A 26,047-nucleotide genomic window follows, 5' to 3' on the forward strand; every position below is an offset into this window, starting at 1 on the left:
TAAATTTGAAAAATTCAGAAATATAATTTTAGAAAAATTCAGAGAAATTTAGAAAAATAAATTCAGAAAAATATATTTAAAAACAAACAAATTTAGAAAAAATTTAAGTGGTGGACAAAGAGTTTGAATAAAATGTAAATTAAACAATAAAAAAATAGATTTTAAGCAATAACTTAAAAATCAAGTGATATTGACTTATGGGGTTAGGAGTAGACAGAATTCTCAAAAATTTAATTTTATTTTTTTGCATTTTCTCAAAGTATGATGCCTTTAAAACATTGTGTAAAAATTTGAAGTAAATTCGACAAATAATTTTCGAGTTATTCAACAATTAACAAAGGGGCTCGGGTGCTCCGGAGCGTTCGCAAAACTTTAAATGCGTTTTTCTCAAAACTATGTTTTTTTAAGTGGTGATCACTGTAACTTTAAACCGCTTGGTTGATTTCAATAAAATTTATACTGCTTTTGAAAAACGTAAAAGCTCGTGCCTCATCGAAGGAGTTTTTTTTTTAATTTCGATTTTTTTTTTACAATTAATTGTCGGTTTTTATTCTCGATTCGGAAAATATTTCCTGAGGCCGCCATATTGTAAATTTTGACAAAAAGCTTCGATCGGGCACAATGTTATCTATTAATTAATCTAATTTCTCTTGTCCAATTTTTTTTTTAATTTTGCTAAAGTCAAGTCGAAACACCATATATTATTTTGCATTGTGTGAGCTCGCTGCTAATCAGATCAGAAGATAATCTAATCTAAAGCACTTAAGGCTCTCGATATAAAAAAATAAAAAACTTGTTTCACACTCAGTAACATCTAATAACTTTTTTGCTCGATTGTTTACGATGGAATATTTGTAAGATGCAATGAACTGTAAATGCAAATACAACACGCAGACAAAAAAAAAGCATAAAACCTTTGAATATTTTTAGTATCCAATTTTAATTGCACAAAATGCAATCAAATTTCCATTTATGTAATGCACTTGACACACCAGAATTATCGAAATAAACAAAAGGCAAACGCATTCCTCTCAAAACCGGCAGACAGTCGCTTTAATTCACACTTCACTACATCTGAATAGAGTTAAGCGCTTCATTGCGCTCAAATACGAATAAAATTTGTATGAGCTGCACCAGTCAAATGTTTTCAACAGCAGCAACGCGAAAAACGAAAAACGAAAAATTCTTTGTCACCTTTTTTCTGGATTCATTTTTTAATGCTGTGTACAAAAGTTGCTGCCAAATACTCGTAAGTGCAACGCAAAAGGAAAGACAAAATTTATGTATGCATTTGTAATCAGCGAAAAGAAATCGTTAAAATCGCGAAAAATTCGTTGCATATATTTTCGCCCAGAAAATTAAAAGTTCAAAGGGCCGGCTGGACGTTGTAAGTAATTCACATAATCGCACATATACATACATAAGTATGTACGCAAGCTGGTGACAGAGAGAAGTGTATGAGCTGCAAAAGAAAGGCTTTCCAGCGATTGATCAAAAATGGCATACAATTTTTTTGTGCCTTTGATGGACTGGCGAATGTGACGTAAACTTTGGAGAACTCAAATGAATGACATGGACAATAAGCTTTTAATTGCAATAAAAAAAAAACAAAAAATCATTTATTCCACTATAGTTGTTATTCCGCCTAGACTTACGAGTATTTCCATACGAGCTTTAATTTACTTTCGAGCTTTGAGTCGACAGTCTTATAAATTTTTAGTTAACACTGAGCGCTAGCGTTGGAATGTGACGTTAACGGGACTATCTCGGATCGGACTGGTTTTTTATATTAAGCGAGGCATTTAAGCGCATAACATCCTTTTATCCCTTGCGTCGCATAATAACGCGGTGCTGTATTATTCGGCTATCCGGTAGTGCCCGGGTTCGGAACCTCAGACGTGAAACATCAAATTGGTCCCTCGATTTGCGAAAAACATTCAGACACAAATAGAAGCAGTAGCTGTCCCGAAAACTTAGCAAAAGGTGTAAAATGGTTTTTCTTGTTTTTGTCAAGTTTTGGACCATGTCTAATAACCAAAGACAGTTTTTTGTCAGTTTATGGTAAACAGTGGGTCCATTTCCCATTTCTTCGTATACTATTTCGAAAACTCTTTGGCCCCAGTGCAACAGACGCAGGACTTAGAAAGTCCTAAGGACTCCACGCCACTCAATTTTCAAACTCGTAGCTGTGTTTACCAGTCATTGAATGGTCGGCTCACGCGCAGGAAAGCTTGGTTTACCATTTAATACCCATCGCAGGAGCTGTTGGGACTTTGCAGAGAAGGAAACAGTTGAGCACTTTCTCTATAAATGTCCGGGTTTGGCAGATATCTGTCTTTTGGAGGTCTCAAGATGGTATCAAAACGGCGCTTTAGTGCTACTTGGTGAGCGCCCGAGTGGTACTTCAACCATTCCACCTACCTATCTGTGGTAAATAATTATTGAAATCTTTGTCGCTGAAATCGAAATTTATGAAATGTATGTAAGTCGAAAATTAGAAAAAAAAGTATCTTAAAAATCAGTGACCTTGAAGAGCGATTAGTAATGAGTTTTAGTCGAATTTGTTCGTCAAAAAAAAAAAAGAAAGAACAAATGTAGGTATCCGCTTTGAAATCTGACTTCAGGTTAGCAATCAGCCGCCACAGAGACCCTACATACCAGGTTTTATAAGCATGCCCCTATATGTTTATATAGCTTTTTTATCAAAATATAGTTCGTTCTACAACAAATATCATATAAACCAATTTGTTAAACTTTCTTAATATAATATAAAAGGTTGTATATGGAGAAAACTAACAACATCCTCAGAAGAAAAATTATCAAAAATCAGTGAAAATTATGAGCCGCTTCAAATTTGTATTTTATTGTACTGACATTTAATAGGCTATAAAACTGCGTACTCAGTTTTTTTTTCAATCTGATGAAAAAGTTTGTAATTTCGATGAAATTTTTAAATCTTTTATAAATTTTGTATAAAGTTTAAAACTTTGATTTGTACGGCATTTGTTGCAGAATGAACTGTGGTTTTATAAAAAATTAATGAAAATTAAAAGTGGTCAAAATGCTGTGGTACTACAGTTTTACAGGCTGCATAATTGGCGCGTACACCTTATTTTGGGTGTTTGGTCGAGCTCCTCCTCCTATTTGTGGTGTGCGTTGTTCCACAATTGGACAATTGGGGGACCTACAGAGTTTCAAGCCGACTCCGAACGGCAGATATTTTTATGAGGAGCTTTTTCATGGCAGAAATACACTCGGAGGTTTTGTCTTTGCCTGCCGAGGGGCGACCGCTATTAGAAAAACACTTTTTCTTAATTTTGTTCTATCTTTCACCGAGATTCGAACCGACGTTCTCTCTCTGAACTCCGAATGGTAGTCACGCACCAACCCATTCGGCGACGGCGGAAATATAATTTCCTTTAGCTTCTGTTGGGGGTATGGCCAGAACCAAATTAACGAAATCATTTCGATTGTAAGCAAGTTGTTTTAAGGAAATCCAAGTATAGTTTGAGTTTAATAGATCTCTATCCACCAGGCGTCGCCAGGAGGACTTTGGTCTTCCACGGTTCCTTGCACCTTGCGGTTTCCACCACAAAGCAGCCCTGCAAACTTCGCCGGCATCTTTGCGCAAAGTGTGACCTATCCAGCAAAATCGTCTGCGTTTGATGATGAGCTCGATTGGCCGTTCGTTGGTCGAAATAAGCAAATCTTGGTTTGAAACACAAGGCCACCAGATTCTCAAAATTTTGCGTAAGCAAGAGTTGGTGAAAGTTTGCAGCTTTTGGGTGAGCACGGATGAAAGTGACCAGGATTCGCAGGCATATAGGAACACCGATTTTACGTGGGAATTGAAGATTCGTAGCTTACTTTTGGCTGATATGGAATATGAAACCCATATGTTGTACAACTGTGAAAATGCCGCGCACGAGCTTTGTTAATACGGAGCGCGATTTTTACAATCGTCCGCGGTACCGAAATCCCGTCTTGCGATTGATTTCGATTTGCGAACAATTTGAAATGAATTCAGTCCTGCCAACGTATAACTAACTGGTAACCTGTAACTAACTGGTTATTATATCAAAATTTAATGGGTTATAAAACTGCGAGCTCAATTTTTTTCATTCTAATTTTAATAAAAATGTTTAATGAATTTTGTAAGAAGCTTGAAACTTTGTTTTATAAGATATTTATTGCAGCATGAAATATACTTTTATAAAAAATACTGAAAATAAAAAAACAAAAGAAAAGTAGTCAAAACTGGTCAAAATGTTGTACTACTACAGTTTTTTCACGGGCTGTATAAGTCCAGTAAGCAACTCGTTATTAAATTTCTTTTTTTATCTTTACATCTTTCAACCTTGCGAAACTTAGAAAATATATGCCATTATATATAATTTTCTCATACGTGAACTTGTCCTTGTACTTCCACGTAAAATAGACTTAGAAAAAAGTTTTTTTGTGCCTCACTCATGCCCGCACACATTATTTATGTAGTATTAACGTCAACTTAATAGACTTTTCGACGCCAAGTTTCAAAAATTTTGCATAAGCAATAAAAGTAGGAGCAGCACAAATAAATCAAAAATAAAATGAGCACCGACCGGCAAACGCATAAAAGTGTTGAAGAGGCAGAAAAAAGTTTAACAGGAAATGAATAAAGCAAATATTTGTGTTGCGCCTAAAAGTGAGCTGCATGAATGGAAGACCTTCGCTCTACAAGCCAAGCGAGAAGAAGCAAATGCTTCTTTCACATTTACACATGACTGTGAGAGTGTGTTTTTGTTTAAGTATGGGACTTCTTCTCATGCACACCACGCCCGTTGCCTTTATTTACGTACAAAGTGCAGGCTCGAATTTTTTATATGGAAGGAAAAGCCTAGCACCATCAACGAAAAATATTCCAAAAATCAAGGGTATTTTGTATTCACTTAAAATTTGTACTTTATTATACTAAATTCAATGTGCTAAAAAACTGCATACCCAGAAAAATTACAAAAATTCTGGTTTCCAAAAGTTCATGGTTTTCACGAAATTTCGAAACATTTCGAAAAATAGTTTACAAAGTTTGAGACCGGATTTTTATTGCAGTATGAATGAAATTTTCATAAAAAAATAGTGGTGTGTTTATAATTTTGGGGCTGTATATGAGAAGAAATCGTAAGAGTAGGAATTAATAGTGGTTAGGGCGCCTTAGCAAAAACCATAAGAAGGTTCTAGTGACATTTCGGCTAAAAAATTGCATTGGACTGCAATGGACTCATAGAAGATCAGTGTTCTACTGAGTAAATTTGAACGAGTAAAATACTGCTTATTTGAGTAGAAAGAAGTTCAAACAAGTGGGTAAAGTTTTTGATCATCTCGAAGAGGGGGTTACCTGAAACGAATTTTTGCATAGCAGCTCACAACCTCTTACTTTCCCAAGTACCCTCTGATCACCAAACACCTCTTTGGGTGCGGACTATAGCAAGATGACGAATTCGTGTCAATAAGGGGTCTGTATAGCCTGCTTACCAGTTTGGGCAGGCATCGCCTATGGAGAAAACAGTTCTCTTTATATAACACAAATACCAAAAAGTGAATTGTGCGATATGCCTGACACCCACTACTATTTCCAAAGTAAGTGGTAAATTTTGAAAGATTTTAAATTTTGTAATTTTTGTAGTGAACCTTCTTAGGCGTCGATGGACGAGTGAGAATGGAGAGTAAAATTTCAAGGCCATGCAACGTTTTGGGAATTTTCGTTCCGCGAGAGAGAAAACAAATATAACATAGAGGAAAAGGAGAGAGAGAGCTATAACTTATATATATCGAAGATACACTTTAGGCTATTTTTCCTTGTGGTTTCTAATTTCTAGTGAGAAATAACACTGCCTACTTCTTGGCGCTTGTTTGTTGGTGCAAACTTGTAGGAAATATATTTTTGGTGCCTACTCTTTGGCGTTATATTTCCTTGATGCATACTGTTTGGGGCGTTTTTTGGTCCCAATTTTTTTGGCGTTTTTTTTTGTGCCTACTTTTTGGCGCTTATTTTCGTTTTCTGACTAGTGCTTGTGCGTACTATATATTGGTATTGCCTTGCGGTAATTTGTGCCGTTGATGCGGTCCTGCAGTCGCTGCGTCTGTGGGGGTGATAAACGGTCGCAGTAGTGCGTGTTGTTGCCACGGTTTGTGTCCGGCGTTTACCTACACCGGTCGACCCTTCTCCGTTTTTTATAAATTTTGTCTTTTTGTATTCTCTGCAAATGTTGTGAATTTATTTAGATATATATCTTTCTCTTTCCCCTTTCTCTCTCATTCTCTCTTGGGTCTCACCCTCTTTCTTTGTCTGCCTTGAAAGTTTCACTTCTGTTATGTGTACTACGTTACACGCACTTGTTTTTATTTTATGGCAACTGTAGCTTTGAGTTAGATTCGAAATTTTCTAAAAATTTTCTAGAAGGCAATCGGGCCTTTGTATGTGAATTCGACAGATATTCGCCATATAAAGAAAATGAGTTTGCTTGGTTTCAAATTCGCTATTATACCATCATCATTCCTGCGGGGTGTGCACATTTCCAGCTATATATGTATTTTTCTATGTGTGCACGTGTATATGTATATATAAATATTCTTATGACGACCACTTGTCAACGTGGCGCTGACTTTTTTACTCTAAGCTGTGCCATTTTGTGCTTCCTGATTTTCATGCGAGCTCTTTTGCACATTTGCCAGACACATTTTGGCAGTTTGTCAGAAAAGTTCGCTCATTTATTCAACTGCACGGGTGTAAAAAGTGTATTTTCATGAAAAATATCTGTAAGATATATGAAAAAGCACTCGTAATTTTTATTGTTGCCTGCAGTCGGTGACTTTTTGTTGACAATCTTTGCTTGGCGGAAAAGTTTTCCATTTTAAGTTGGTTATCTTAAGTAGGCATTGACAGACAGGCAGTAGACAGTGTTAAAGTGTAGAAAAAAAACTGCATCAATGCTTTGAGCTTGAGAAAAACGGAAATCGTGATGGTAATAATTTGAAGGTGCACTTGAAATTCAGTTCAGAAAGACAGTTTGAAAGTCAAAATGGTTATATGAAATGAGGGCAGAAGCAAATATAACAGTTTTATATTAAAATAAATAAAAATTAGGATGCCTAAGTGAAAATTCCTCACGCGTCTCCCCTAACAAATAAAAAAGTATTACAAATTCTGAAATGCTGCAAAAAATATAGAAATTATCATAAAGACCATTTTGAAGTAAATAAAAATGTGCGTTCCAGCAAAAATTATGTAATTTTGAAACTCAAATTCTTAGCATCAACTTTCTGTCTTCTATTTCATTCCCTTTCGTCGCTTCATCGACACTATCGCTTCCGGTACAAAATTCAACAACTTCAACACTTTAATGTTCGCCTCTCATTTGTTGCCTAAATGTATGCAATGCGCAATTAAATCGCAGCTGTTCTGCCGCAGTACACCACAGAAATTTTATGCTAAATACTTTGGGGTTTTGCTCTCTCTCGTCTCCCTCTTTTTTTGCCAGCGCTGCTAGTGTCCGTCATTTGTAATAAAGGACAGCATGGAATTGGTAGTTAGCCAAAAAAACATAGAAGAATGCAGAAAGTAATATTAAGCGAAAATTACATGGGCAGAAAGAAGGGAGAAAAGTCAAGCCAAAAGGAGGAGTTGAGGGAAAAAAAGAAGGATTTATTCCATGTTTTGGCTGCGCTTGAATTTTTAAGTACACACAATAGGGCGTGGGTGAATTTTATTTCAAGCAGAAGAAAAGAAAAACACCACACATAAGGCTGTTTGTAGGCCACCACTTTAACTACAATATTTTCGATTATACAGACCCTAAGTAGAAGCGGTAGTTGGTCTCTAAACCAACTCATTTAGACCGTTGCCGATCTATTGCGATATGAAGGGTGGTTAAATTTAAAGGCCGATGTTGAATGTGAACCAGACCTAAACGTCAAGCTTTTTTTCTACATTTCATTTGACATTTTTCAATTTCAGACTAACTCAATTTGAACCATGGAAAGATAGACAATCGAGTCAATGGTCAGAATGGTGGCAGGAAATGGCAACAGTGAATGGCCAGTTTTCGAAGAAAATCATCTTCAGTGATCAGGCACAATTTCACCTCAGTGGATTCGTCGATAAGCAGAATTGCCGCATTTGGGCGAATGATAATCCAAGAGTGATTGCCGAAAGACCAATGCACCCAGAAAGAGTAACTTTTTGGTGCGGTTTATGGGCCGGGGGCATCATTGGGCCGTATTTTTTCCAAAATGAGGCTGGTCAGACAGTTACTGTGAATAGTGTTCGCTATCGTGAGATGATAACGTACTTTTTATGGCCCGTATTGGGAGATACGGGTGTGAATGATATGTGGTTTCAACAGGACGGTGTCACTTTTCACACAGCTGACGAAACAATGGCTCTTTTGCGCGAAAAATTTGATGGCCGAATAATCTCACGTCGCGGCGATATCAATTGGCCGGCAAGATCATGTGATTTGACACCGTTGGACTTCTTTCTTTGGGGTTATTTGAAAGAAAAGGTGTACGTCGATAAGCCAGCAACAATTCAAGAGCTAAAGGATGAGATAACTCGGCACATTAACGGCATAGAACCTCAATTATGCCTCAGCGTTATCGAAAATTTGGACCACGCGGCGGCCATTTGGCCGATATTTTGTTCCATATGTAATTGAGCCATACCAGTATTATCATAATAAAGAGAAATGACAATAATTTCTTAAAAAAAATTTATTTTATTGAAAATCAACACCGGCCCTTGAAACTTAACCACCCTTTATATACAGATCCTACCTTATAAGAGAAGGAAAATCTCGACCAAAACAGGTAACAACGTATTACCCAAAAGTAACTATTATATACTACAATTTGCACACATAATATTTATTCGCATCTAATCCCACATACAGGCAACAAAAATTAATTTTTTCTACTCACATTTGTTGACAGTTGACTGCTCAAGCTCAACACCTGTTCACGTGCATCCAATAATTCCCGCTTCAAACGACGTATTTCATTGGCCTGGCGCTCCTCTGCTGAACCATATAATGAACTGCCACCGGAGAGCAATGATGCGGCACTACCATGAACTATAAGAAAAAATTAATTTTATATTAATATAATTTTCCACTATTTTTAGCAAAACATAAATAATTCGCACATTCACCTTCATCGTTCTTCTTCGGATATGTAAGACGATGTGCCGTTGTATTGGTGTTGGCACTACCAGGCGCACCCACCAGCCCAACCATGCCAGGCATGCCGGCTGGATGTGTAGGCGAAAGAGTGCCGCCGAAGCCACGACTAATTGGTGTCGGCGATGTCGGTTGACTCCAAGCCACTGGCGCACCAGTTGGACCAGCCGTTGGCTGTCCAGTCATATGTGACATTGCAGCGGCCGCAACAGCGGCCATTTGCGCTGATAACGAACCATTTTGTGCGGTTATTGTGCCCACGGGTAGGCAATAGTAGGGTTCGATTTCCACATCAGGTCCGCGACTCAGCATTGAAGGGTACATTTTCTCCGATTTTGTGGATCTGTGGGTGAGAAGAGCGAAAGGAAGAGAGCATGAAATATTTTAGTGTTAATAGAGTAAAAAAATATTGGTTGAAGCTATATTTTGAAAGCACATCAAAAGCTGAATTGCAACTAAAAAGCGGGCGCAAAAAACAGCTATAAGCTATAAAAACTTATATAGCGCGCAAAAATAAGAAACTGAAATAATGAGCTTAATGAAATTAAAAAAAAAAAAATTTGTGAAAATTATTTTATTTTATTAAAATGATTGGCAACATTAAATACTATGAAAATAATGTAGAAATATTTTATTATTAGTATTTAAATTATATTTATATTAGTAAAAACAATTTAACCTTAATTTTCGATACATCGCCTACATATAGAAAATATGCAGCAAATTTTTTGGTGAGCTTATATTTTTGTTAAAAATTCAATCTTTTGCTATTCCTAATTTAGTTTTGCGGCTCAGCTAATTCGAGTGAAAATCCTAATTTCCGTCTGTCGCTTACCACAAAATTGAAAACATACAAACGGCCAATTAAAGTCAATCACCAATTTCGGAATGTGGCATCCTCACATACACAAATACATAAAAATTGCAAACATACTGACAGGCACCTTATAGTTAATCCCACTAGCTCTGAATTACCTTACTATCAATCTTTTTTTGGAGCTGAAAGCGTTCGCTTTATATTTTTTTTTTAACGCCATCGACAGTACTCTTACCTAACGATGTTCTACGGAGTAAGAATTATTACCTTTGCAGCAGCGTCATTGTGTTTAACGAACTAGTCAGTCTATGCACCAGTTTCAAACCAGTTAAAAAACCAGTTCATAACGGTCAAAAAAAAAGATGATTGCATCCATCAACATTTATAATCACCAAACCCTCATTTCGTGCGCTCTTAACATTTCAAACATCAATTTTTTAATAGCAGAATATTTACTTTGTATGCACCTCTAATTGGTCACTTAGTAACAGGTACACTTGTAGTCACTCTGCAACTAGTATGTGTTATTCCGTTAAATATTAACTCATGAATTAGATAGAATATCTCTCTGTTGAGTAGTTTGTACTCCACCGCAGCGCACATACACACGTATTCATGTACTACATACGAACACACGAGCAATTGGTGCGCTAACTTCATATCCGTGTAGTCTACTTTTAGCTGCATGTAAAATCAAGCTATTTTTAGTCGCCACAACAAACCATATTTTATGGTAAACAAACCCACACCCGCACAGGTCTGCTTATAAATGCATTTCCAACACCAGACGATTGCAAATTTCCGCTTCACGCCATTCACTATGAAGGCGTGCGAAGACGGAAACTTGTATGGTGAAATTGGTAATGGTGGTGGGTAACTGGTAATTGAATGAGAAGTGCAATGTAAGTTCTTAGTTCATCAATTTTTTTTTTGCTTTTTGCTTTAGGAGCAATGCCGGCAGCGAAATTTTTTGCTAGAAGTGGATATTGAAGTGAATGTTTGAGTTGATGATTAAAAGCATCTTTTTCTTTTTTTTTAAGGTTTATAGTTTTTCTCCATCAGACAATCGAGTTATTAATTTACTCTGGTCACAAATTCAAACGAAAATTGCGCCAGCAATAGTAAATATGAACTTTAATATTTGGATTTATCGAATGGTTCAATTTAGTTTTTGATTAAAAGTATTGCCTCTGCAATAAGCGGCATAGAAGAAAATGTCTTTTAATACTTCAATACTAATTTTTTTATATTTTGCACGATTTCCAAGTTTTTTATAAAAAAAATAAGTGTTTTCCTTTTTCTTTGAGAATTTTATTGGATGTCCAATATATCCATATCCATAGATATCCGTCATAAAATAATTTTTTTTAATACTTATTACCCATTACTTTCTACTGTGCGCCGCTTTAAAGTTTTTGATTAACAACAAAAAAAAAAAAAAAACTGTGCTTTCTCTATGCTAATTTTATTGACTGTCAAATAAATTCATTTTTACGAGAACAGACCTTCTAAATCACTTTGAACCCGGAACAACCAGCAGATGACGCTCTAAGTCAACTGATTTGAGTTCGTTTTTGAATAGGGTTTTGGTTAGTTTGCCACATCTGTGATTAATATTCCTATCAAACTTTTATTCCCATTGCTTGACATTTGCAAAATTTACGCCGTCCTTAGTAAATCTACCCCTGCACGTGTTTTTGATTTTCTCCAGCTTTAAAAATGGATTTGAATTCGCAGCAACGACTTTGTATTAAATTTTGCATTAAAAATACATTCAATGGTGCGGAAAATTTAGAAATGTGGGGAAAATATTGTTACGTTACTGATACCTTAAAGAACCGACATCCGTTTACGAGTGGCATGAACGCTGCTGAAGAGATTCGTGAGTTCACCGAGGATGATGAAAATCATAGCAGGTCGTCGACATCAAAAGCTGATGAAAACATCAATGAAGTGAAAGAAAAGATGACCAATAGCCACAAATTAACCAACAGAGAGCAGACAGAGAGCCTAGCATTGCTTATGGATACGTTCAGGGAATTGTTAATAAGGTTCACTCAAAAAAGTGACCGCCTTGAAATCGCCAAAGGCGTGATTTATAAGTCAGAATCCGACCCAACATTCATCTAACGCATCATTACTCAAGACAAAACGTGGGTTTATGAGTACGACGCGCAATCCAGACATCAGTCGGGGTGAGTTGAGAGCTCCGAATGAACCAATACGAAAAAAACCACGGCAAAAAAAAAACGATGCTCACGGTTTTTATGAATAACAACTATATTATACAACACAAATTTTTGCCAGAAGGTCAGACAGTCAATACGAACTATTATTTGGGCCTTATGAGTCATTTACGCGAAACAATTCACTCAAGAGGAAAGTTTTTGTGAGAAAACAACTTGTGGATTTTGCAAGATGATATTGCACCATCGCGCAGCGCTATTTTTAAGACTGAATTTTTGAACAAAAAACAAAACGAATACCTTCCAGCACCCATTGAATCCATCTGATATGGCTCCCTGCAATTTTTTTCTATTTGATCGAGTCAAAAAATCTCTACGGAGTACGCATTTTAATAGCCAAAAGAAAGTAATGGACAAATCGATGACGTCTCCGATACCTATACCGAAACTAGAGTCCCAGAAATGATGAATGGAACCCTTAGTTCCCTTCGATTAGCGAATAATAAATTGATGTTTCCCACACAAGCCGAATCAAAGCGTGCCATTATTTGTAATACCAAGTTTTCTTTAATCTAGTACAGCTGCATATACGAACTAGCGCCGGATTTCCTTCAGGGGCATTGCAATGCGACACGCTGGTCAGTGCTTGTCATTAGCTAACGAACCAGAATTTTACGATTTACTCCATTACATACTTGCAGGCGTGCAAGCAAACAAGCGTAGCGAGCAGCAGCGTGATTTTATTAGTTTACTCGTACAATGCACTCCTGTGATTGCTCTGGTGGCAGATGGCAAGCCAACTTTTATTTTTTAACACCTTCGGGATTATGGTTGCATGCTTTTACATGCATACAAATGTGTTGTTCTAAAATTGTGCTGCATAATTTCCGTTTGGATGAAATAACTTTTGTTAGAAAATATGAAACTTGTATTAGACCGAAATTTTTGGCACCCAGACTAATCAATGATATTTGTGTACCTCGAAACTGTTTTGAATATTATGGCCAAAAGCTTATTTTAGCCTGTGGCGGCGAAGTGCGAAGAGTCTAAGTGAAGTGGGTGCAAAAATACAGAAGATATAGACGAAGGCATTGGAGACGAAAGCAAATATTTATTTTTGCTATTTTGATCTATTTTTACTAGATATGTGAAAATATAAATGTAAAAATTTAAGTTTGTGGAAAAAATTATTGAATAACCCTTTTTCGAGAACTCGATATGCCTGTCATGCTTGGAGGAGGCGGATAGCACTGAGTACTTTCTCTGTGAGTGTCCTGCCTTTGCTAGAGCAGGGCTACGAGTATTGGGTTTCGATGTCATGAGAATGAGTAATATTCGTTCTCTAAAACTGGAGGATATTTACAGATTTGCCAAAGAATTCTCACAGGACTAACTATCTCTATCTCTGTCTCTATTCTTTCCTATCTCTTTCTCTGATACTTTTCTCCTTCCCTCCTTGACTATCTACCCAACTTTCCAGAGCTATAAATACAATGGGCTCTTTAGCCTGAGTGTTTTAGGAGCCACCAAATCTCCTGGTGCTCCTTGGCTCGACCTTTTCAAATTTCAAAAAAAATTTTCAACTTATAAGAAATTATTTTTGACTACTGTGGTACCCTAAAAGTGGCGCTTTGATAAAATTAATTTCTTTTAGCGAATGACGATCCACCGTTTTCCGTATGCATCTCATGTTTTAATTTCCAAATTCATCTATTCAGTTTTTTTTTTTATTTTATTTTTCTTGTCAGGACAACTATAGCAAGTACAGCACTCAGACACAATTAAGCCCATCGTACTACATTTGGATTCCCTTTTAATTTTCCTTAAACCTACCCAATCTCCGAAGAAATCTGAGTAGATCTTGTGGTGCCAAGGAGCCAAGGTGGTCGCTTCTTAACACATCAGTGCTAAACACCTCAAACCTGATTCGAGCAAAGACGAGGCAGACGCACAGGAAGTGGTCCACAGTCTCATCCTCCTCTTCACAAGCTGGGTAGAGTACACTGTCTGAGATGCCGACGTTTTCCATGTGCTTCGCCCACAAAAAGTGGCCCGTCTTCAGTCCAACCAACTGTCTGCAGTCCCTTCTGCTTAATGCGACAGACAGGTAACATCACTTTAGTCCATGCCAATCTCACTTGTGGATTGTAGTAACCCATTTGCTAACCGTGGCTTTGATGGCTGCAGAGGGAGTGGGGCCTCAGAACCCATTTTAGTTAAGGAGTCAGAGGCCTCCTTACCCACGCTAGCCACGGGTCCCGGAACCCATATTAGCATCAGGCTAATATGTCTACCGACATAGTTCAGCTTGGATTTACAGGACTCGCCTACCTCTGATGTGGTTAAGGGGCTGTCTAAAGCCATGAACGCAGCTTGGCTGTCGCTGCAGACACATATAGACCTGCCTCTCTATCTGTTTTCCACAACAAGGTTCATCGCTTCTTGAACAGCATACACCTTTTCAGTAGTTTTACCTAACAAATTTCTTAAAATATTATCAAGTGAACTTCGCCTTGTCTCTTCAAATTCTTCGAAATCTCACACAGTCTAGAAGCACAGTAAATACATCAATACACACACAAACGCATATCAATTAAAAAGAAAGCAAAAGCAGAAATACTTATGATGCTATACTCGCAACTTTATCTCAGAAATTCTTTTATCATAACGCATCATTTTCCATATCATTTATCGACAAAGAAAGTTGGCCAATATTTATCTTTTTGTACTTACAAACAAACAGATAAATAAAAAACAAGCTCAAATGGGGGTTTACGTAAACAATATCAACTTTTCGCAAATATCGATCGACTATAAATTGACGAAAGCAGCTATTGCCAGCTTAGTTGCAAGTGAAGAACTGTCATAGAATCTTGAAGCAGAGAAAAAGTGAAGAAAGTGAAAAAGTGCTTTTAATTGCAGGGGAGTGAAATGTTTTTAAAATTATTTGTGTTCATTGCACTTGGTGTAGTGTTGCAACAAGTTGAATTTACAAAGGCGGAAAATCGAAGTAAGTGATGGAAGGAGAAAAATTCTTCTTTTAAAGAAATATAAATTTAGAGTTTTGAGTAAAGAGTGTGAAATAAAAAATTACAAAATCTCAAATTGGTATGGAAAAAAAATTGGAAAAATTGTCAAAAATCAACGGAATTTTTGAGAGACTTCAAACATGCACTTTCTTTTACTATAATTAAATAGGCTATAAAACTTCATAGCCAGAGGTCGCTTAGCAATTCCGATTAAAAAGTTAAAAATGATTAAGGCTATAGGAATTTCGTACAAATTATGGAAATTTGTTTTATGAGGTTTTTGTAACACACCGAATTGAATTTTTATAAAAAATTTACAAAAAAAAATTTTGGGTATAACGAAATAAACTTTTAGAGCAGAAATATCCACGATGGAACGTAGAAACTTGAAACGAAAAATAGTTGCACTGAAATTGGAATATTCCAGTGAAAAGTGGCCAGCCTGGCAGAAGCCATGTGAAAAGTTTTCTCAATCAACCAACATTGTGGCAAAACGATTCAATTAACATGTTTACAAATGAAATTAGTTAACCATTCAACAACTGATAAGCAAAAGTTTACTTTTCGCACTTCACTCATTCATATCTCGTCTTCTGCTTCTTCTTTTTCTTCCAGAGTACGTTGTTTGTTATCACGGCACTTGGGCCACATATCGCAAGTCAAGTGGCAAATACGATGTGAACAGCATTGATCCCTTCTTGTGTACACATCTGATGTACGCCTTCTTTGGCATTGAGGAGAGTGGAGATTTGCGCATCATTGATCCTTACTTGGATTTGGAGGACAATGGTGGCAGAGGCAATATACGAAAGTTCAATGCACTCAAGCTACAGAATCCAACGTTGAAAACACTCGCTGCGGTTGGCGGCTGGAATGAGGGCTCGAAGAATTTCTCAATTGTAGCAAATGATCCGGCACGCAGACAACGCTTCGTGCGATCGGTGGTGCAATTCATACAGCGGCATGGCTTTGATGGCTTGGACTTGGATTGGGAGTATCCAAATCAGCGACACAATTTGACTTTCGATGATAAAACTAATTACGTAACGCTGCTGCGTGAGTTGAGAGAGGGGTAAGTTGGAAAAGGTGCAGCGAATGATTGTTGTTGAAAGATTTTTGAGGCAAGATTTTTTGTTATGATGCCTCAAATGTCCAAACTTCTAGTTTAATAAATTTCAAATTGGTGTGAGTGGTTTTAAATTCTTAATTTTGTTTTATTTCTTGCAGCCTAGACCCCTTCCAGTATCTACTCACCGCCGCGGTGGGCTCTTCAGCGGACTCTGTCTCGCGCTCATACGACATTCCTGAAGTCTCGAAGTACTTGGATATCATCAATGTCATGGCATATGACTTACATGGCCCATGGGATCCCGTCACCGGTAATAATGCGCCACTTTACGAGGGCCCCACCGATATAACCGCGAAGAATAAACAACTCAATTTAGATGCTATAATCAAATATTGGCTTGCACAAGGTTTGTATTAAAAAACTACCAAAAGCTTTGAAATTTTCTAACTCTAAAGCAAATTTCAGGTGCACTCCGCGAGAAACTTGTAGTCGGCGTACCTTTCTATGGCCGTTCCTACACTCTCGAAGATGCAGCGAAGCACACTGTGGGCTCACCGCATTTGGGTCGTGGCATTGCTGGCCAATACTCGGTCGAACCCGGTTCAATTGGCTACAATGAGCTTTGCGAACGTATGCGCACCGAAGCGTGGACAGTCGAGTGGGATGAGGTGCAAATGACCCCCTATGCATATTTGGGACAACAGTGGATTGGGTTTGAGAATCCACGCAGTATTGGCCTCAAGGCGCAATATGCGAAGGATAACAACTTGGCCGGTGTGATGTTGTGGTCATTGGAATCTGACGACTTTCGTGGCATTTGCAATGGTGAGAAATATCCGTTGTTGCAAACTATCAATCGTGTGCTCTTCGATGGACGTACAGCGACGGGATTAACGCAATCTGTGCTAAATACGGCGGCGGAATCGATAAAACGCCCTGCAGCGCCTGGCTATGTGGCGCCATTTGTGGGTGGGCAGTATCAGCAGGCGGCAGTGTTGGGGCCGCGTGGCAATGCCGAATGCGAAAATGAGGAGGACGGCTATGTGCGTGATGCGAAAGACTGTGCAAAGTTTTATTATTGCGAACAGGGCATGACGTATCCGTTCAGTTGTCCCCATAATTTGAAATTCGATTTGCTGTCAACGAGCTGCAATTATGCGCAGTTGGTGGAGTGCTAGAGAATGCGAGCTATTGACTTTCAGCACATACAAACATATATAAGTACACATATTTTAGGTGATAGAGTTAAAAACGATATTGGAAAATAAAATTAGCTTCGGTGAAATGTAAAACTGTAAAATTTAGCTACAATAAAAAAAAACAATTTTACAAAAATTAAATAAAAAGTACCACTAATCCGCGCATTAGAGAACAATAGCATATCAACATCTCGGCAAGTTTTGTATATTTTTTAATTATTTTCTTTCAATAATTTTTTGTATAAAAATATCGTTCATTCTGTAACAAAGGCCATATTAATTAAAAATTTCAAACTTTGTACCAGATTTATAAAAATTGGACACATTTTCATTAAAATTTCAAACTTTTTAATCAGAATAAAAAAATGTAGGTACGCAGTTTTATAACCCATTCAGTTTTGGTATAATAAAGTGCAAATTTAAAGTTGCTAGAAATTCTTTCTGATTTTTGACAATTTTTTTCCTGGATGGTGTCGCATATTTTCTTTATATAAAAAAAAAAAAAACGCCGGGCATATGTAGAGAAAAAAATGATAGAAAATCAACGAAATGTTTAACAAACGTCAAACTTGCACTATTGGACTAAAATTTAAACAGTTATAAAACTGCATACCATAATTTTTTTTAAATTCTAATTAAAAACAATTCCACTGTTTTGAAAAGTTTATGTAATTTTTTCAATTTTTCTTTAAAGTTAGAGATTTAAACCTATATGAGTATTGTTATATGTGAGCTATACTTTTATTGAAAAATACTTTAAATTCAAAACAAAACAAAAAATAAATAAATTTTCCAAACTGATTCAAATGTTACGGTGCAATAGTTTCCCGTGAGCTGTACCTTTTTCTATTTAAAGACTGACGTGCCATCTCTGAGATGATCCCATAAACATTTTAAATATATAAAAAACTTGCAAAGAAAATATTTTTATAATTATTTCTAAGCACTGAAGGCCCTAGTTGCCAGTGTGCTAATTAAGTTAGGGTTATATGGTACATATCTCCTATAAATAATAATAATTATTATTATTTCTAATTTCCCACAGTTAGTGGTTGCATACATTAAGGCGCTTTCTCAGCTGGTGAAATAATAGAGTGGTCTATTTACCGTTTGAAATTTTAACTATCGATTTCTTAACTTTAGCTGTGTTCCAGTCGTCAATTATCGGGATAAGTTTATGTTGTAGTTTGTTGATACCTTCCGAATGATAGCCATTCATTTCTGCAGTCACCTCCTCGTTTGAATAAAATCATTTTCCCGACAACCATTTCTTCAAATTGGAAAACAAATAGTAGTCCGAGAGATCTGAGGGCACCAAGTCTAGATAATAGGCGGGTTATGACACGAGTTTGAACCATATTTCTATTAATTTTGCAAGGAAAACAGCTGAGGCGTGAGCTGGCGTGTTGTCGTGAAAGAAAAATCGCTCGACTTACTCGATTCGAACGAATGCCGAACACAAAGAAATATACCAATCTGGCGGAAACTTCCAAGAGATGCTGGAAACTAACCATAATCTCGATACTCTCGAACTTTTAAAACGACCCTTGTAGTTCAGTTATAAATTACATGTTAAATGAAGTATTTTGTAGAAAATTTTAATGGCTACGCCATTAGGCATAAATTATTACAGCAAATTGATAACATTTGAATTGGTCAGCTCTTGAAAAAGCTTACGGCAATTTGCAGTTAAAATATCATTCTCTTGAAGTAGTGTGTTGTTTGCAGGTCCTTCATTTTAAAGTTTCATCTTCAATGCTGTCATGCTCGAGACCGCAAACGTTGTGAAGAATACATAGATATATAATTTTTTTAACGATTGCGTCGAAGTTTGTATTTTTATCGAAATGCATGAAAAATGCGGCTGCAACTTGTTTTAAGTATAGCTAATGCATTTTTGACAACAAAATTCTTGTTCTTCATACTAGAACAGCATAAGATGTATGTCAGTGCTGCCAACCTCAGTAAAAATGATCCAGATCGTGCCAATGGGAATTGACCACTACCCTCAACTGGATAAGCCAGGGAAACACACCATTTGGTAGCTAAAATTACCTCCGTGATGTGCTCGAAATTTAGTTTGCTGTTGGATATTTACAAAACAGGTCACTTTTCGCTTGAGCAAAATTGAGGAATATGAAAATCGAGTGTCAAAAATTTACAATCCTGAATGAGTAAGGGCAATTGGCCACATAGAAGCTGCGATTTTACGCCATGAGATAATTTTTTGAGGATCACCATTCACAGATATATTATATCAAGAGTTAAAATCTGAAATCGAAGTTATTGGAAAGAGAAAATGCCAGAAATCGCGGAAATGTACTGAAAAATTGGGTTGACAGAATGGGATACTTTAAAGCCAGCCAAGGCGCATTCATTAAGCGTGGTGGCACTCGACAAACAACAATGCACTGTACTTTTGATTGTCAAAGCAAAGTATTTGGAAACTAGAAAGCAAATAATGAATTCACCTTGTTTCAATCTGAGCTGACAGGCATATGGACACGGCGAAAGAAAAAAGACAAATCAACTGATTTACCAACACCACCTTTAAGGGGGAAAACCGGTTTAGATCGATCAAAAAATCGATTTTTTTATTGCATAAATCGTTAGTATAACTACTCAAGAATATGTGGTAAAAATTGTAAAGCGAAATTCGCATTAAAAAATTCTCGAACTCTAACCACTTCAATGAAATTGTTTTCCATTTTCAATTCCAAAAAAGCAAAAAAATTAAAAAAAAAAAAATATGTAAAAATAGTTGTGCGTCTTTTATTTAATATACAAGGGAAATTTAAAATTCTTTTTTATGAATCTTAGTAATTTGTAGAGAGCAAAAGAATGCAGCACGTCCATTCTCAAGACATCCAATCCAAAGGCATTTCATTAGATGTTCTTAAATATTCCATACGCAGAAGGTGACTAAACATTTTACTTTCCCACAAAAATTGGACTATTTTGATTATTAATTTTTGGTTTTTCATTAACGATTCTTATTCACTTTTAATATAAAAGGATACTAATAAATAATTTTCATTTGATAATTTAACTTGGTTTAAGAGGCATTTTTACAATAAAATCGCTATTGGCTTCCCGTAAGGTCTGCTACCGATTATTCATAATCGAGTCTGAAAAATTCCTTTCGCGATGACTATTGTGTTTTTTTTTTTTTGAGAGATAAAAAAATTTTAAAATTTTAGAAATTCGATCGGTCTCGACTATTTTTCGGAGCCGCTGAACACTAGTGATAAAAAGTGTGTTACTTTCGACTGCGATAACCGAACAATACTCTCAACAATAGGACCACATGAGGGAAACAATTGCCCAGAAGTAGCTAGTTTTGGCCACTTACTCTTCCATCAGAAAAAGAATGTCAGGCCAGACCCATTGATAGTGACGCCAGAAATTTTAGTTTTCTAGTCCAGACTTGGCACCAAGTGATTAATACCTATTCCTGGCTAAAGTGAATGATTTGTGAATGATTTTCCTGCTGAAAAAATTTCTTTAAAATCGACTGCCACAGTTTTTTGTCAATAGTTCGAGAGTTTCTTTGAGAGTATAAAACTGTGCTTATTTGACCTAAATCGTATTATTATAACTGTATTTAGCACAGTAGGGTAGGTCTTCATTCTCATGCAAAAGTCATGAAGTTTTTTCACTTCGCCTTATATTTTTTTTAATTTAAATTTATGTTTTAAACTTTTTTAATTTTACATATTAATTTGGGTATAACAAATCATCCAAAATAGTTTGTTGGATATTAAAAAAATGTCTCTAATATCATTCCTGCGTATTAATTTCATTTTAATTTCACTTAAAGTTACTAATTTTTATTATTTTCACATTAAACTGAAAATTTAAATTTACTTAATCTCCTCCACGAACTCCTACGCTCAACTAACAAGCAGCCACGTAAAGCAGACAAGTGTGAATGTGTGTGAGTAACCAGCGCGTTCCAAGCATGTGTTTAGCATACTTTTAGCTGCGTGCATAACTTTGACATGAATAGATATGACATTCATTGCGTGGTGTGGGCGATGGTACATTTGGAGTGTTACTAAACCGTTTAAGGGTATTTCTGAGCTGGCAAGAAAAGCGAATTATGGACGAAAACCAAATAAATTGAAGTTTAAAATTTTGTGTAAATTTAAAAAAACAAATTATAAATTTCTTTCAAAATTTCGTACATTTTAATGAGAATATTTAGAGAAATTTCGAGTGCGCAGTTTTAAAGACCATTAAATTTTGAAGTGCAAGTTTTAAGGGTCTTAAAAATCGCGTTGATTTTTGACAATTTTTTCTGCTGACGGTGTTATTTTTTTTTCTTTTACATGAAAAAATATTAAGCATTCGCTTCAGAGAATGCATTAGCAATGTATTTAAAGCAAAGAGTTCAAGGCACTAAATTAGAGATTAAAAAGCAAAACTGATACTCGAATTAGCAAAAAACAATTTTTTGATATAAATACTTATTACTTATGCATTGACTTTGTTTTTTTATGAAATGGGTTCATATTTCTAGAAATAGAGGACTGCTCATTGGATATTTTCGAAAAGTAATGACATACCTTATTGTACTTATACTCATATATAAAAGTATGCAACTAACTACACTACACAAACGTGAAATATTTTTTGCTTGAACAGCACCCAAACACATGAATACCCACATCGCATAGAGAAGTGTGTGTAAACAAAATATTTGCATATTTCGCATACTTCAGGCATACTGGAAACGCTTATGTAAATTAAGTATGTCGTAGGTGCTGGTGGTGCAAAAAATTATCCTGTTTCTGTTGTGTGGGAGAACTTTCGAAATTGACGCAATAAAAGTGAACTTTAGAATGCTAAGCTGTAGTATTTACGGGGCAGCGTAATTTTAGATGTGTATAAAATTAGAATAAAGGTTGCGCTAATTTATAGGAATGTCAATTTAGCTTTAACAAAAAATGCTTCAAATCTGTCGTATTAGGGTCAAATTGGAAAAAGTGGAAATATTTATGCTTAGACAAGGTATTTTTTAACCAGTATAGTTGAAGGCGAATATTACTAGAACTATAAGTATAATTAAAGTTGAATTGCATTGAAACTAGACGCAAGAAACACCGCAGCAAGTATGTACACACTGTTACTTTACAGAGGATAATTTTTGGCAAATAAAGATTTGTTGCTGGGACTAGAAGGCAAATAGCTGCGTTTTGATACGGCATAAAAAAAATTGCATGATATTCCACGACTTCAAATGAAGGAGAAAATGTTAATTTTGGCTTGTTTTAGCCAAAAATAATATAATATAAAATAAAATAAGGAAATAAATAAAATGAAATGAAATAAAATAAAATAAAATAAAATAAAATAAAATAAAATAAAATAAAATAAAATGAAATAAAATAAAATAAAATAAAATAAAAAAAAATAAAATAAAATAAAAAAAAAATAAAAAAAAATAAAACAAAATAAAAAAAAATAAAATAAAATAAAAAATAAAAAAATGAAAAAAAATAAAAAAAATTAATTTAAATAAAAAATGAAAAAAAAATAAAATAAATTCCTCAAAACGACCTGTGCAGATACTGCGAGGACGAAGATGAGGAAGTATCGAGCGGGCATTTGCTGTGCAGTTGTCCCGGCCTAGCCAGAAGTCGACTCGCTCTTCTAGGCTCTCCAACAGTACTCTCGGACCTGAAAATCGAATCTCGCATAAAATTCTTCAAACGAATTAATATCTTGGACCAAAATCTATAGTAAAAATCTCGTTTAGGTGGGGAAATGATATAATATAATGAGCTCTAGGGTAACACAACGGACCCAACTTGCGGTCTATGTGGCACTCCGATACGGGGTCACCCTTAAACCAACCAACCAACCAACCAAAATAAAATAAAACAAAACAAAAATTAAAGAAAATAAAATAAAAATAAAATAATGAAATAAAATAAAATAAATTTAATAATAATAATAACAAATATATTATAATAAAAAATAACAAATCAATACAAAGTCTAAACTGCGGAAAGTCTTATTAGTTTAAAGTGAGCTTCTGAGAAACCAGAAATTTTAGAAAATTAGATATATAAATAAAATAAAAAACTGGGTTTTGGATCAGTGGTTCAAAAAAAAAGTTTGGAATCATTTTTTGCTATGACCAGATAGTAATTTTTACGAAGAAAAAAATTTCACTTGTTTTTTTAAATTTCTCTCGACTAGGCACAGCCAAAACTTTGGAAGATAACTGCTAATTGCGGTCGAAATATTAACGAATAAAAAAGGCAAGAATTTTATATTATTATATTTTTGTTTTTCGTTGTTAAACTGACCCTGAGCTCACAAAATAAACATACCAAAATTTATCTTTTAGCTAAAATTACGAAAGGAAGATGAAAAAACAAACTTTAAGTTTAAAAAGTATTCGTTAAAAGTAAGTGTAGAATAAGTTCTTGAATTGAAAATGTTGCATACTCATACTGATTTTTTCTGCGGCGAAAAGTTAACATTTTTTGAATTTGCATTAATTGCAATTTCCTTTAGAACGATTTTTTTCCAAATTTCTTTTTTAACTTGAAAAAAGAAAATAATCATTATCATTTAATTCATATCAACTAATTTCGGGACTTTCGGTACTTAAAAATTACCAGGATGTCGGGTGTCAGGGTGACGGGATTGGCATTCCTGATTTACGTATGTGAAAGGCGATAGTCGCAACTTATTCTACAGTGAACCGAGAATTAAACTGAACTTTAAGTTAATAATAATTTTTTTAGCACCAACTAATGCAGTTTGACAGGCACAAATTTTAATTTGATTTCAAAGTGATTAATACCAAAAATATGCAATAATCCTTTTTTAATAAAGGGATTCTCAATTAGAGCGGGCTGATATTTCGATTAGTTCATTTATTTCAAGTCTAAAATATAATTAGAGTTTTTTACAGACCACTTAAATTACTATAGGTAGTTAAATAAATAAATTAAGAAAAAAGAGTTGAGAAATTTATTCCTTTAATGAAATGGAAGAAAGCAGAAAACAATATGTGTGAGCTATTAACATTTTTTTTTTATCTGAAAGACCCATACATTCATATGTACTGAGTTGATGCGCATGAATTTTAGCAACAGCCTGTAGTACGTTGACTTGGGCGATGCCCTACCTGCGACTTTAGAAAATTCCATAAGAAAAGGTCTGGTTGGCTTAAATCTCACGAATTTGGTGGCGACTTCACGTAAACTCTGCGACAGATAACCGCTCACACAAATGGTTCAAGCAGGATGTCCAACATGGTATTTGCTGTGTGGCACAAAGAGTCTGCCTGATGAAATCAAGTGACGCAAACGTTTATGTCGCTCTAAAGGATTATAGGTAAATTATAAGTTGCTCAAAATCAATTAGTTAATAACAATCTGTAGTGTTCATCGCTAACGAGGCCGTCAAAGTAACGTTATTCGCGAAGAAGTACAGACCAATGATGCTATCGGGCAAAACTCGTATCAAACAGTAACTTTTTGTGAATATTTTTTGTCCCTTGGGGAGCCTTGTGTCGGCTGGAATCCTTTCATATATGACAATTTTGCTTGTTGCTTCATTCGAAAATGGGTCTCTTCGCAAGGTTTGCACGAACTAGTGTTAGTAGTAAAACTTTATCATTTGGAACTGCTGCTGGATGAGCATCCATTCAATTTGTAATGATTTGTTCGATTTGTAACTAATATTAATAAGGAAATAAAGGGTTTTCCAATAAGAGGTGTTATTTTGGTAAAAGATCAATGGGTTCGTTGCTTGTGTGGCCCGTAGCGCCGTCTTGTTGAAAATAAACGTTGTCCAGATCAATATCCTTCTATTTCGGCCATAAAAAATCGTTACTTATCTCTTGATAAGGCAATCGATTCACAGTAACTGCCTGACCGGCTTCATTTTTGAAAAAGTAAGGTCCAATGACTCCGCCGGACCATAAACCGCACCAAACAGTCACACGTTGAGGATAGAGAGGCTTTTCAACAATAACTCTGGGTCAGATCCGACAATTTTGATTGTTGACAAAGCTACCGTTGTGGAAATTGGCCTCATCACTCAAGATGATTTTTCGATGGAATTCCGGATCATTTTCATGCATTTCAACGACCCAATCAGCAAAGACACGACGTTGTTGATAATCGGCCGGTGTAATGACGTTTGTGGAATTCCCAGCTCTAAAGAACGATGAGGAATGGGCAAACCTTAGTTTTCTTCAACACTTTCGGATATAACAGCAATATTTTCGGCTGTTATTGAGCGACATGCACGGGTTTTATTCTTCACATGACTAACTTGTCCTAACAGCTCGAAGTTTTTCACCAATTTCTGTATTGCGGTCCGACAAGGTGCTTCACGATGACCTAAAAATGTTCGAATTTTACGAAACATCTCTGCCAAATTTTCACCATTTTTATAGTGAATTTTAATAATTTCAATGCGTTGTTTTAGCGTTTATCGTTCCATTTTTATTAATGGCGTAGTTTCTACTTGTCAAATATCAAAAAATGACAGCTTCAAAAGTGACAT

General features: G+C 35.7%; 2 protein-coding genes across 2 annotated transcripts in view; one reads left to right on the plus strand and one right to left on the minus strand.

Annotated features, from left to right (window-relative positions):
* Window positions 1–7,855: 7,855 nt before the first annotated feature.
* Window positions 7,856–26,047, minus strand: part of LOC129247348 (protein sickie-like) — a 160,900-nt gene continuing 142,708 nt past the window's right edge. The window contains exons 8-10 of the mRNA XM_054886455.1: window positions 9,185–9,555; window positions 8,956–9,107; window positions 7,856–7,885 (exon numbers count right to left, since the gene is read on the minus strand). Of these exons, the coding sequence (XP_054742430.1) occupies window positions 7,856–7,885; window positions 8,956–9,107; window positions 9,185–9,555 (553 nt within the window). The remainder of the gene's footprint in view (window positions 7,886–8,955; window positions 9,108–9,184; window positions 9,556–26,047) is intronic.
* LOC129247997 (chitinase-like protein 4) lies at window positions 15,089–17,695 on the plus strand. The gene is made up of 4 exons (XM_054887390.1): window positions 15,089–15,225; window positions 15,860–16,316; window positions 16,472–16,719; window positions 16,779–17,695. The coding sequence occupies exons 1-4, from the start codon at window positions 15,147–15,149 to the stop codon at window positions 17,489–17,491; spliced, it is 1,497 nt and encodes a 498-aa protein (XP_054743365.1). The 5' UTR covers window positions 15,089–15,146; the 3' UTR covers window positions 17,492–17,695.

This window comes from Anastrepha obliqua, chromosome 5, assembly GCF_027943255.1.
Source record: "Anastrepha obliqua isolate idAnaObli1 chromosome 5, idAnaObli1_1.0, whole genome shotgun sequence".
Lineage (NCBI taxonomy): Eukaryota > Metazoa > Arthropoda > Insecta > Diptera > Tephritidae > Anastrepha > Anastrepha obliqua.

Coding starts and splice junctions, on each gene's coding strand:
- LOC129247997 (XM_054887390.1), top strand. CDS start 15,147: ATGTTTTTAAAATTATTTGTGTTCATTGCACTTGGTGTAGTGTTGCAA. Junction 15,226..15,859: donor TACAAAGGCGGAAAATCGAA/GTAAGTGATGGA, acceptor TTTTTCTTCCAG/AGTACGTTGTTTGTTATCAC. Junction 16,317..16,471: donor CTGCGTGAGTTGAGAGAGGG/GTAAGTTGGAAA, acceptor TATTTCTTGCAG/CCTAGACCCCTTCCAGTATC.